We start from the raw sequence: 13,945 nt of genomic DNA on the forward strand, positions 1-13,945 counted from the left end.
GGTGTGGTTGTGTTATCGTAGCTATTTTTTTCAATTTTTTTCTTTATCCACACAGATTTAGCGGCTTTGTTTTTTACTGCGGGTAGGAGAAGAATAGTTTCTGTGGTTTCTGTGCCTGTATGGGTGTGTGTGTGTGAGTATGTTTATCTTTTTCTCATCTTAAAGCGTTAAAATAAGAAACATTTACTACCTTGCTGAACCTTGTATTGAACCGCGCTCGCGCTTGAGTGTGTGTGTGTTTGTGTGTTACATTAAACTTATCTAAACAGTCGATCACGTTCGCAACAAATGGCGCGTTTTACACTATTATAGCTGCAGGGAGGGATCAAGGGGATGGGGGGGTACGGGGCAGAGTTGTTGCTTGCACATTTAATTTGTTTTTTCGATTTGTTTGCTGTTCCATTTTATTTTTAGCATATGCATCTTACTAGGTTTTTGTCTCTAAATCTTTGTTCAATTTTAGAAGCATGGCACACACGTTTTGTTATTGTTGTTCTTGTTTAATCAAAGCTTTCGGTTCATTATCGCTTTCTTTCCTTGTTCTGTAAGAAGTTTCATTCCCCCCTCCCCCACACACACACACACACACACTCACAGACATACACAAAATCCTCCCCCCTCCCCCTAAGATTCTAATTTTCATATAACGCTTTTTTATTTTGTTGCTTTTAAAACGGAGGAAAAATTAAAGTGGGAGAGTTTAGGAGATTTGCATTAGTACATGTGTGTTTTCTTCTATTGTTTATCTCTCTCTCTCTCCCCCCCCCATTCCCGCTTCCTCCCTTTTGGTTTGTTGTTGCTTTAGAGCGTGTTAAAAAATGTTAAAAGGACAATACATTGTGTGTGTTGGGGTTTCTTTTGTTTTTTTGAATGCATAAATTTATTTTATTAATATTTTAACCTTTTCTGTTTTTATTTTTGCTCGCTCGCGGTCAGTGTTTTGGTGTGTATGTACCGTGTAGTGATAAAGTAGTGGTTAAAACGCTAACGACTTTGAGTAGCGACAATACGGATGGGAGTGTGCCTAACAAGGAGTGATGGGGGAGGAGGGGGGGGGGGTTTGATTTTGTCAGACGTATTTGTTCCAATTTCATTCCTTTCACTTCCAAAAGGGAGCACAATTTTCCATTCTTCACTGACACTGGAGCACAAACAATCTTGCATAGGCTATTACGGTTGTGTTTGTTCTTTCTTATGCTTTAATGGTTGTAAGTAGTTTTCCTTTTTCCTTTTGTTTATTTTCCTTGTGTAGAGTAGTGCCGCTTGTGGGCAAAGGGGATGTTGGCTATCGAAAAAAAAAAAAAAACACAGACAAACACACACGCGCGCATGCAATGTTTATGTGTACTGCTTAATCCCTTTCATTTCCCGTCACATACCATCTTCTCGTTCGCTGTTGTTTGTTTTAAAACCCAAAAACATAGATCCTCATGTATACCTAATATATCCATTTATAATTACGTTTATATCACCACATAATTGTTTACAGGTCGGTTTTCAATTGCAATAGAACGGTTACATTATTCTGGGTTTTGTTCGCTTCCCTTCGTCCCCGGCCCCAATTTCTCGCTTTCGCTGCTTGCTATCCACCTAGTTTACTCCTGTATGTGTGTGTGTGTGTTTGTATTTTTTGTTGTTCACATATACATATATGCCGATTTCGGTTGCTGCTGCTTAGCGAAATTGTTTAAGATTGGGGTGTTTTTTTTTCGCTTGCGCGCTTAAAAAGCTATGCTTTTGCATCCGCGTGCCCTGCTCCCCGCGTGGGCACAAAAGTTGCTTGGGGCAAAAATCTATGCATGAACACATGAAGCATGTTATTAATCGATTGGAAAATGTTTTAGGAGGAACATAATCCCCTTATACCAGAGAATTCAATTACACTTACTAACACGGAACGACAATCTATGCGGGCGCCTCCTCTCCAAGCGAGGAAGCATACGCTTGTATTATGTGGGTGTGTGTATATATATATACACGCGCACACACGCACCCACCCACCCTTCGACACACACACACACACACCTAAAACCTTTTTTTACCATATGAGACTCATCTATTGATTCTTTGTATGTGAGTATTTCAAGTACTTTCATTTGTGAGTATTCGTTTTAACTTTTTCCTTTCTGGCAATGAACGATGCACATTTCCAACTACATAAGCTAGTGTATTTGTGTGTTTGTAATTCCATTTCGAAAAATGAAATTCATTCCGATTGTTTTACGTTCTAGCTGCTTTCTTTTCTTTTACTTTCTTATCATAGATAGCTTCTAGGTGTGTGATGTGTGTACTATTTGTTGTTTGTTTTAGCTTACATACTATTTTTGCTTCTCCGTTTTAACTTTCTATTTTTACTCTCACTTATTTCGTTCCATTTGCCACCCTTATATGTATGTTTCATTTTACTTTTGGACAAACGTAAACACATTTATAGTTTTTGCGCATCTTCCTTGCGGGGTGTGTGTGTGTGTGTGTGTGTGATAATTTATAAAGGTAGAAAATACTGAACGTTGTGTATTCATCATACTCGGTAGGGGGGTTTGTTTGTTTTGTAGAAGGTAGGGCAACAGTGTTAATTATTACTTTAAGTGTGTTGGAGTTGAATATCTTTTGTTTGTATCTTGTCTTTTTTTTTTGTTTGTTTATTATCGAATGTCAAACATCCCGTCTTTACTTTGTGTCTAACAAAGGAGCGCGTCAAACATGATTATGGCATTTTACAAATATCGATGGTTTTAAAGGTTTGTTGCTATTTATCAGGCACTGCAAACCGCTTTGCGATCTTGGCCTGCTGGCTGGCGTGTAAGTGTGTATGTGTGTATGTATCCTAAACCACTGTCAGTTGCAAATGAGTGTTAGGTATCCCAACACAAAAAAAAAAACAAACATACAGACAGGGAACATAGTTTTCTCTATCTTTTCAGCATTATCCGGCAGCTGCCAGGACGCGCCTAGCGAGATTTCGTATCGGTAATCATTTTCTATGTAAGGTTTCCTTTTTTTTTTCTTTTAGTCTTTGGAAAAAACAGGTTTTTAACTTCCCAATTTCTTTATCATATCATTGCGTATTGTGGCTGGTGGTTTTATCTTTCTCTCTCCCTTACATATATACGCTCTTTAATTTTACCGGTTTTTTGAAAATTTTTGTAGTTTTGGTAGCGAATGGATCGACAATGAAATCATTCAAGCGTTTTGTTGTTGTTATTTAAAGTGTGTTTACGACATCCCTTCTCTAACACCCCTTTTTTTTAACCCTAGGCCAACCACACCAACCTAACTTTACAACAGTGCATTATACATACAAAAATACGTTATCGTTCTTGTATTTGTTTTTCTTGTTTTTTTTTGTTTTGTTTTGTTTTGCCGTCGTGTGTCTCTTAAGCGAATTTCTCCCCTTTTCTACCACTCATTTCACATACACGCGCACATTAGGTAGCAAAAACAAAACAACAACAACAAAAATACGGAGGAATGTAATATGGTTCCGCTTCCGGTATCTTTGCCTGCTTACACTGTCTACATTTTTCTTCACAAGCAACACACTTCTTCACAACTTCTCCCTTGGGAAACTGAACTAGAATCTAATACCTAAAAGCCCAAATCACGGAGCGGGGAGGTTTGTTCACATTAAGCAAATAGTTTCCCTATTCATAGTTTATTACTTCACAAATTGACCCATCGATGTGTGTGTGTGTGTGTGTATTTAAAAGCAAAACATTATGTTTTGTATACCAATCAGCATAATAAAATCACAAAAGAAAAGTATTAGTGAAAAATAGTTAAACAAATGGCAGATAAAATTGTTTTTGTTTTTCGCATTTTGAAACTCTTCTAAGCATTTAATGTTTTTTTGCTTTCCTTCACTCTTTCTCGCGCGTTTCTAACGATGAGTATTTGCGTGCACTAGTAGTTTGCATGTGGTGCATTTTTATTTCTACGCCTAACTAAGGTGTGCTTCCGTCTAACACGCACGTTTGCTCGCTTCCTTCCCCCCCCCACTCGTCCTATTTCATAGTTGTTTTTTTTTTGCACGATATTTTAAGTTTTAACGTTGTATCATTTCACATAGATTAATATTTCGTAGGGGAAACAGAAAACTTCAAGTAATTCGCGGTGATAAATAATACTTTCGGGGATAAAAAACAAATCATTTTGCTTTGTCAATTCAAACTAACCTATTCTGTCTGCAGAAAATGTATGTAAAATGTAACTGATTTCGATTTCGTTTCAACGTCGGTATTTGTTGTTATGTTGGGGTGTTTTTTGTTGTTGTTGAGTAACATAAAACAAATCTCCTTACAGATAGTAATATTGTTTCAGCCTCGGTTATTGTTTCACAGTAAATATATCATTGGTTCAATAACGATCTGTAGGTGTGTGTGTGTGTGAGTAGCAGACAGAGTTAAAAAAATAAAACTATAAACTGAACTATTATACGATTTCAAAATTCAGCAGCGGAGGGTTTAGTTTCGGTGTTGTTTTTTTGTCACTATCTCTTCCTGGTTTGCCTCTAACGGTTTCGAAAGAAGGTTATTTTCAGTGTTGTACAACATCATTTGATTTTCTGTTGTTGTTTTTTTTCCTCTTCTAAATGCATCCATAATCAGCGCTTGGACATGTTTGTTTACACATTGATACGAGTATGTTTGTTTTTCTTTTTAAATATTGTATGCGGTTGTATCAATGGGTATTGTGTATATGAGTAGTTTGCTGTTTTTTTTGTTTATTTCGTTTTGTTTCCTCGAATCGATTCCCTTTCGTCGCATTTTGATGCCGTATGCCGATTGAGAGCCTTCGCTTCTCTTTTCCCTAGTGGTGTAATGCAAATGATTGGTGTTTAGCGTATTTACGATTCTGTTCAGGAATATCTCTCTCTCCCCCGGCTTCGTGTATTGCCAAGCGGCTAATGGATGTGCGTGTGTGCATGGCACGGAACAGTAGGACGGTCCCTCCCCGCCCCCTCTCCAGAATACTGAGTAAGCCATCGCTTTTTGTCGTCACACCGTATCATGGTGGCTTTTCATTACTAACGATGCTCCAAATCGGAAATGCTCTAATCTAACGCCTGCAATGGTGGAGGTGGAGGGGGGAACCACAACCAATACTGGGGTGTAAGGTATCTTACTCGCATCAGACCATTACGAACGCTTCCTCGCCGCAGAACAGGAACGGATACTGATCGATCATCGTCTGCACGATGTCCTCCAAGTACGGGCGCATCGTTTCGAACCGCATCATGTCGGTAAACTCGATCGGCAGCAGGGTCGGCCACCAGCAGATGGCCAGATTTTTACTATCCATACTGTTGAGTTTCGAGTTTTCAGATACACTAAAACGGTAAATGGAAATCAGCGGTATACAATTAATGATCGATTTACGGGCGCATCATGACTGTGAACCGTACCGTACGAAATGCTGAAAGATGTAGCTCAATATGGCAAAGTTGTTCGGTGGTAGCTTGTTTAGGAGTCCTCGCAAAGCAATCAGCCGACAGCTGCGGTCCGTCTTAACCTCCATATTAAGGCTTGTGATTGACTGGAGCGGCCGGGAACCGGCTATTTCCTCCAGCTCGCTCATCATCTCTGCGCTAAACAGTCCCTTCAGGCGCTTCACGAAAAAGTCCTTCAGTGCGGTAGCGACCGCATTCACCGGTATATCGAGCTTCTCTATATCTACATCCGATTCTGGAAATAAAAAAGGACGAAGAGAATTTATAACGAGTCGAAGCTACAAAATTATTCACAGTAAATAAAATAACCTGATAATACGGCGAGAGCCGTCATCATGGAATAAATAATAAATAATAATAAATAAAATAACCTATTCGTAGAGGGATGGAGGGATAAAAGGGGGAATAGGCTATTTATTGTACAAAACCTTGGAACCTTGGCTTCTAAATTGACTCTCTACTCTTCTAGGTCTTTTAATTTAATTTAAAAATTTAAACGTTAAAGGAATTTACAAGTTTAATATACTACACTTAAAGGAAATGAAATAAAATCAAATAAACAATTAATAAAATATTCACTTACCTTCCGCAAACTTCTGATTTAACAGATCGACATGCGTTCGATTACCGGGCACGCGGTAGATACCCTCCGAGTCGAGCCCTTCCTGCTCGATAAACTTAACACACTTTTCCACGAACAGTGGTACGAGCGGCACTTTGTCGGACTGCTTCAGGCTTGCGAGCGATGATTGCTGCAGGGCAGCGGCAGCAGCAGCAGCAGCAGCCGCCGCCGCCGCACCATTATGCTTCGAGCTTTTATTCGCATTTTTGCTACTTCCGCGCACATCTTTCGACTCTTTGCTGCTCTTGCTGCTGGTGTCGATCTCCTTGCCGAACCAATTTTTCTGCTTCGTAATCAACTTTTCACGATCCCCTCCTTTCGGTAGCACACCAAACTGTGAAGCAAAACGTGTTAGAAGCGATTAGAATTTTAAAAATTGCATCATTGCCGTGTGAAATGAAATACACGCACTATTGGGGAGTTATCGCGCGGTGAGGATATATCAACACTCGACTCGTCCTGTTCCTGCGTGGGTTTATCCTGCTTTTCGAGCCCGCTGCTCAGATCGTTCTTTAGCTTCTGGTACATGATCGGCATACCGCCGAGCGGACCACCGCTGGCACCGACACTCCCCATCATATCGCCGGCGGATGAACCGAACGGACCGAGTGGAATTTTCGGCGGCTGTACTGGTATGGCCGTGCGCTTTTTGCGATGCCTTTTGTGAGGTTGCGTTTTACGGTTTATCTTCGAGTAGCCATCGTTGGATCGTTTTCGTTCTAGTGAGCTGGAATCACTCTCCGAGTCGGAGTTTTCTTGTATGTTGAAAACTGAAATAATGCAACGTGAGATGTTTGATTAACGTCAAAAATATGCCATCCTCCGTGCAAAGAACCCGTTTTTAGAACACTGATTAGCTAATAAAACTAACCAAATAAACCTTTAAAAATCATTCAACTTACTCTGCTCCTTTTCTCTTCTCTGTCGCAGTTTCGTTTTGTGCGTACCCATATCGGAGCCGCCCGAACTGTCCGCACCCCGCACGCCAACCTGGGTGCCGCCAGGACCGCCCGAAAAGGTGGTAAATAATTGACTCGCCACATTGTTGACTGCGTCGCTGAACGCATCATTTATCTGCTCGTAACCGGCTTCGTCCTCGTATTCCTCGCTGTCGTCTTCCGGTGCGGCCAGCGGTGCATGTTCTAGCTGGGCCTGCTGCTGCTGCAGCAACTTCTTTGCCTTCTTCTTTTCCTTCTCGGTCATCGGTACGCCGGCGTTGCCGGTTGAAGCGCCGCTATCACCGCCGCCACCGGCCCCACCACCAATGTTCATCCGTGCGATTGCTTCGTTAACGATAGCGAAACTCTTCAGGTTCAGCTTGCCGGGCTGCTTCAGCGTTTGACTAGGTCCTTTCGGGCGTATCTTTTTGGCGAACGAAGACTGATTCGGCCGGCGGCCGGTTGTGAAGGCGTGGTGTGCGTTCATATTTTTCCAGATATCTTCACTTTGCTTGTTGTCCTGCTTCTGGATGAGAAACCCATCGTCTATCCAGCCTGCAAGTGTTTGAAAAAACGAAAAACAAATGTGTTACATTGTGTTACAAGATACGATATTTCTCTTCGAAAGGGCCAACATACTAATGCATCTAATTGAATAAATAAAACAATTTTCATTTATCAAGCACTAAATGGAACTATTTAACTATTTCAACAGAACTGTTTTCGAAGAACCAATTCAAAGCAGACTCAAAAAACTACTTATATTTAAAATAAAAATGTCACAATTAAAATTTAAATATTTTGACATTTTAGAAAACAAATGAAAACAAACATAATATATGTACAGCACAAGTCACAATATAAATACTTTACATATGTGAATACACAACTAAAGCGTAATGCAATACAAGTATAACAAAACAGCGTGCAACAAAAACACACACACACACACAACATGATTTGACAGTTAACATATCAACCTGAATCGTAAGTGTTGATCGAGTCCTTGGATCCGCTGACGTCGGCTGTTGTGTGCGAAAGGGTGAAAATCGTGTAATATGTAACAATAGCGCCATCGGTTTCAAAGTGGAGAGTACATCTTAAGTTTGCAGACAATTTTCTCCCCTTGACGACATTTACACGCGTTTGCGTACTAATCGATACTTACAATTGATCTCCTCCAGACTGGACTGTGATTGCGACACTGTGTCTGCCTTTAACTGTCGCAGTATGGACGCAGGTATGAGCAAATGGTCTGGCGGTGCCGGTTCGGGCGGTGTCGTCGGTGGCGGATAGATCTGGAAGCCCTGATTGCTGCCACACTTGTCGAAATCGCTGCTGTCTTCGTAGTAGTACATGTTGTGTTGGTGCTGCTGCGGCTGCTGCTTCAAGCTGTCGAGATCGTCCAGCGAGTTGATCGAACGGTTGTCGAACAGCTGCTGCGATATCTTCTGGTGATGTTGCGCGTGCTGCTGCTGATGGGACAACGTTTGCTGCTGCGCCTGTTGTGGTTGCGCATGGTGCGAATGGTGCTGCTGTTGGCCACCGACCCCACGGTACGTGGTGGCCGAACCGTTGATGAGGTAGCTTTCGTACCGGGGCGGTGGTTGGGGCACCTGCTGCTGATGATGATGGTGCATCGAGTGTTCCATCGTGCCCTCGCCGGAATCGATCGTGAGCGGTTCCTCGAGATTGAACGCGTGCTCTATCTCCGGCTTCTTGTCCCACACCTCCTTCAGGAACGGTGCGAACGACGCAAACTTAAACTGGCTCTCGTCGTCCGAGCCGGTGGCAAAGTGGGCCCGCAGCTTGTCGGCAATCGTGTTGCCCTCGGTGATGAGCAGCTGCGAAAGTTCACTGTTGAAGAACGCATTCACACCGCCCTGCTCGGAGACGGCCACGATCTGCATCGGTAGGTTTGGAATGTTGAGCGAGAAGGCGCTCAGCGTCGACAGGGACGCTTTGCGCTTGCTCGAGTACAGCAGTATGAAGCCGTGTATCAGATCGTCCCGGAATGCGTTCGCGCCGTGGTAGGAGGAAAGGATCAGCTCGACGCGCCGCTTCGAATCACCGAGAAACATCTCGAAGATGATGTTCCGCTCGCCGGCACTGATGCACGATTGCTCCAGCATCATCGAGCTGAGTATGTTCTCGATCGAGAACGGATCGCCACAGAAGATGGACATTATGATGCGCAGGTCCGGCAGCTCGTGCAGCGCCAAACCGTACTTGAGATCCTCGAACGGTATCGAATCGATCACGCTGTTGAGCGTCGTGTTGATAAACTTGGTTTGCTGCTGCGAGATGTAGAACTCATTCTCATCGATAAACACGCAGTGTAGCTTCTCCGCCAGCGACTGTCCGTCGGCCTGCAGCTGGTGCAGCGTGTTCTGGCTGTTCTTTTCGTCGCTCATGAACACGATGTGCAGATTGTTGACACTGTCCTTAAAGTCGAGATTGTCCTGCAGCAGCCGGTCGAGCACCTCGTACACGTACTGGAACGTTTGCCGGTTCGAGTAGCAACAGATCAAACCCTTGCACTGCAGCTCGAACGAGAACGAATCGTTGTCGCGGTTGATCGTCTCGATGTTGAGCCCATACACCTGCCCATCCACGATGTACTCGCCGTTGTCGTTGCAGTTCTGGTGTATCTTATCGATGAAATCGTTCGCAATGTAATCCAATCCGATCACTATCAGGTTCAGCTGCAGCTGACCATCCTTCTGCGCGAAGCGCGGATTCGGGAGACTAGAAATGAAAGTAAAAGAAAGAGGTTACGTTTCGTTCGCTGATTGCTGCTGAACGCGGAGCGAATCTTACTTTTGGTTCGAGATCAATATCCGCTCGATTAGCGCATCCATACAGTTGGGAAATGCGGGACAGTGCTCCCGTATCGGGCAGTGCACGAACCCGAGATGCTGAAACAGCATCACCTTCCGGTCCTGGTCGAGCCGGTCGAGCAGCTTGTAACGCAGATCCTCCTGCAGCACATCCGTTATCTCCTTGATGTCGTTCTGCGTGATCGTACCGGACGGTTCGATGTTTTTGAAGTGATAGAACAGATCGGCATGCTCCATCAGCAGCTCCTGGAAGTTGTGCTTGGCCGTTTCGACCAGCTCCCGCTGATGGTTGTCGTAGATTTGCTGACAGTCGTGCTCGGACAGCGCCTCGAAACACTCCCGCCCCATGAACAGTACGCGCACCTCCGACAGCTGTTTGCCCGGTGTAACGTAACCGGTTTCTTCTAACAGCTTTTTGAACTGTTTTTTCCATCTGCGGGTGAAAAGAAGCGATATGCTCGGTTAGTGTTTGGGAGTTGTGGGGTGCTTTGTAACCGGTTACGGAAGCAGGATGCATTTGTAATGTTGATTTTAGATTTTTGCGTTTAAACCCTGCATCAGTGCAAAATATGCTGTGGTAAAAATGTTATTAAATGTTGTCTGCTATTGTTTTTTTTTAACGTACACAAACTAATTGCTATTGTTTCACTCGAATAATGTATTATTAGTAATGGTAAAAATCTGCACTAGTATCATCTCTTACGATTTTTCTAGAAATAAATTTTCATAGGTCCGCAAAGAAAACTTAAATGGCTTTTTGTTTTAGTATTTATCAATAGCTTATTAATGTATTAGAAGTTAGTGTGTAGTAAACGAAGATGAGAAAAAGAACTTGGATAAATCACCTCTTTGGCATCCTGTTGAAGGCACACATACACAAACGTACACACAGACACGCGCGCGCGCGCACGCATACGTTTACGGTTCGTGTGTTCAGTTTTAACGTTCAAACCCACAATGCAAGCAAAGATAGAAATATACGAGAATAAAAAAAAAAAAGAAGATTCAAATGCATCAATCGTTTTGGGTTAAACATGTCTTATCTATGCATAAATGGTTTGCTTGAGGCAAATGGAGTGTGGTAGGCTTGTGGGAGGGGGGCTTGTGTGTTTGTGATGTGTGAAGAAGTAGTACATGAACATTTATCTATTTGCACCATAAGTTCCAATGCGTTCTAACGGTTTGGGCGGCATAGCTTTATAGCGTTACTTTGTTCTACTATTGATTTGCTTTAACAATAGTTAAAGCTTTAATTTGCTTTAATTGTTGTAATTGGTTAATTAGAAACTAGTGCTGTGTTTAATAAATATTTTAGAAAGAAAAGTCTTTTTATGATTCTTCAGTCAGCAATCGACACCAACGAGACGTGTCACAAAAGATTCATAAAACGTTAAATCGTCGAAAATAGAGATTCATTCATTCAGATTAATAAATCAGAATCAGAATCACCCAACATTAATAGAAACGTTTCATGTATTATGATGCAAATGGACGAAATTATTGCTTGTGCTATGACACCAAGTAGTAACTCATTGTGAGAGTAAATTTTATAACAAAAAAAAAAAAATAATCATTTTATCGTTACCAAAAATTAAGCTAAACTTAATGGTTGTATAAATTATGATCAGCATAATTATCGTTAACTTTTACGCAGTAAAACCAGTTGTAAGAAGCAGAGTAAACTAATGAACACTATTGTAATAGTTCTAGCGAACGCTTGAATTTTGCAAACTAGGGTTTAAATCAATTGAGCTAATGTAAATGACAATAAATGAAATTTTGACATAAAGATGCGTTAGTCTATGTAGAATGAATCGTATGTGTTAATTTACTTGTGATAGCAATATGGTACGAACTGTTTGTGTGTATGAAAAAAAAAAACGAAAACCGAATGTAAAACTCAACCACACATATACGCGATGGGAAATAGAACCGGCCCACTTACTCTAATCGCTTCTGTTCTTGCTGCAACGCATTCATGTGATTCTTGAAGACGGTTTCCGCATCGGGCGTATCCAGTATGTCGAACGGTATCCGGTTCTCGTCCTCCATATCACTCATATCGCTCAGCTCCGCCCAGCTGCCGCCGCGCTCGACCGCGTCGAAAAAGTACTGCTCGTAGTCGATATGGTCGTGAAAGTAGTTCCGTATCGATGCCCAATCGTTAAAGCTGTCCAGCTCCATGTTGATGCTGTTAATGTCCGGCAACATCTCCTGCAGGACGCACGCGAACGAATCCATGTAGCTTTGCAGCTTCTTCGACTGGTAATCTTCCCGCAGCTTTTTAATGTGCCGCCGGAAGATACGCTGGCCCGCCTCCTGCCCGAACAGCTCGAGAAAGTCGATCCATTCACGGTGGTTGGAGAGCTTCTTCGACGAGCTGCTCCAGATCGACCGGTGGTCCGTGATCTGGGTGCGGATCAGGCGCGTCACGTACTCGGTGCTGGCGTTGAGCAGATCGTTCCGCTGCTTGGCCGCCTCCGCGTACGACGGTACCTTCGACCGTTGCTTTGCCTTGTCTATCATTTGCGCGAGTACTACGAACGCCAGGTCGATGTTGATGCTTTCGTGCGCGGACGTTTCGATCAGCAGTATCTGGCCCTTGTACTCCTTGCGCGAGCATATCTTTTCCGCCTCCCGCACGTACAGCTCGTTCGAGTCGTCATTTTTCGTGGTGACCAGCACGACCGGTTTCTTCACCTTCAGCACGTTGTTGATGATCTGCGTGACAAACTCGACCTGCTTCTCAACCGTCCGGTTCGGGACGACGCTCACATCGAACACGCACACAAACCCGTCCACTAGGAAGCGACCCTCCGGCAGCACTATTTCCTCGTACTCGTGCTCGATGCCGAGCTGATTTTTGCAGATGTACTTTAGCTTCTCCTGCGACGACATACGGATCGCGGCACACCGCTTCATGTACGGTTCCATCTTGCCGACCTTGAATGGTTGAAACGTGGCATCGTCCACGAACTCCGTCTGCTCGATCACGCTGAAGTTATAATCGACGCCTTCCTCGGACGTTTTGCGTACCTCGCCCCAGTACAGGAAATGGTCATTGTTCACCACCCGTCCGCTAAAGTCGGACTGCAGGCGCGCAATATGGAGGTGATGGGGGAAAACAAATTGAAGAAAAACAAAATCACATTAAATAAGGCACACACTATAATAATAATTACACAAAACAAGTGGCTCGCTCACCTGACTCAGCACCGAGATGTGATCGATCGCGTAGTCGTCTGTCTTGGGGCGCACGAAACGATTGCAAAGGCAGGATTTACCAACACCCAGCTGACCTTTATCCTTCTCCACACCGGACAGACCCACGACGGACACGTTGATTTGTTTCATTTTGTCGCCTGCTGCTGTTGCGAATGGTACGGGTTTGTCGTGCTGAAATTCCGGTAGGATCGCGTTTTGAGCTCGAACCTCCTTGTTTAAACCCGGTGCTCAGTGCTTACTCGCTCCACCGGCAACACCATTGGGTGGGTGGGTTGTTTTGCGAATGCGCAAAATCCGAACCTCCGTTAAGCACGGGATGCACACAGCACCGTGGAGTGATCGAATTGACTATCGAGTGATTATTATTATCGTCGGTTTAATCACTTGCTATAACAATGCATTAGGAGATACTCGGGTGAGTGATTTTAGAATGTTTTTAGTTTGCTTTACTGTCCCATCCGTGTTTTTCGTCCCAGGTGAGCGTAGAGGTTTTAATAACGATCTAAAAAAAAAGCACAAACAAAGAAACAACAAACAAAAGAAATGATTATTATTTTTGCACATTGATGAGATTTGTATTTGTTGAATTCATTGCAAAATTATTCGAAGAAAATTTCCTTAATAATTAAATAATATCAATATTTCCATTCATGTAATAAAACGATGACAATATAAAAGCTGCTTCATTCGTCATAAGTATAATGAATTCCTTATTCCTTCCAAGCAAAGTATGTCGCTGTTAGTATCAATGCAGCGTGCATCATTGGCAAGCAACAAAAAAAAAATCGTCGAAAGTCATAGAAAGGGTGTTTTGTTTATAATAAATTGCAGCGCTAATATGTCACATTGAATGTTAGATGTGTTTGTTTTT

General features: G+C 42.9%; 1 protein-coding gene across 2 annotated transcripts; it reads right to left on the reverse strand.

Annotated features, from left to right (window-relative positions):
- Nucleotides 1-4,524: 4,524 nt before the first annotated feature.
- On the reverse strand, nt 4,525-13,240 carry LOC128307448 (rho GTPase-activating protein 190). 2 transcript variants are annotated; one of them, XM_053045297.1, is made up of 10 exons: nt 13,054-13,240; nt 11,795-12,939; nt 9,830-10,282; nt 8,178-9,757; nt 7,990-8,034; nt 6,974-7,564; nt 6,483-6,841; nt 6,033-6,405; nt 5,405-5,684; nt 4,525-5,329 (listed from the first exon to the last, which is right to left on the reverse strand). In XM_053045297.1, exons 1-10 carry the CDS (start codon nt 13,201-13,203, stop codon nt 5,131-5,133), a joined length of 5,175 nt encoding a protein of 1,724 aa, XP_052901257.1. In that variant the 5' UTR covers nt 13,204-13,240; the 3' UTR covers nt 4,525-5,130. The 2 variants fall into 2 exon arrangements, with proteins under 2 accessions (XP_052901257.1, XP_052901258.1); XM_053045298.1 differs by lacking the exon at nt 7,990-8,034.
- Between the last annotated feature and the right edge of the window lie 705 nt (nt 13,241-13,945).

Source organism: Anopheles moucheti, chromosome X (genome assembly GCF_943734755.1).
Source record: "Anopheles moucheti chromosome X, idAnoMoucSN_F20_07, whole genome shotgun sequence".
Lineage (NCBI taxonomy): Eukaryota > Metazoa > Arthropoda > Insecta > Diptera > Culicidae > Anopheles > Anopheles moucheti.

Bases quoted from the DNA above. Each gene is read 5' to 3' on its own strand.
- LOC128307448 (XM_053045297.1), bottom strand. From the start codon at position 13,203: ATGAAACAAATCAACGTGTCCGTCGTGGGTCTGTCCGGTGTGGAGAAG. The intron at 6,842-6,973 runs GTAAGTTGAATG...GCATTATTTCAG, and splicing joins GAGAAGAGAAAAGGAGCAGA to TTTTCAACATACAAGAAAAC. The intron at 6,406-6,482 runs GTGCGTGTATTT...TTTGCTTCACAG, and splicing joins CGCGCGATAACTCCCCAATA to TTTGGTGTGCTACCGAAAGG.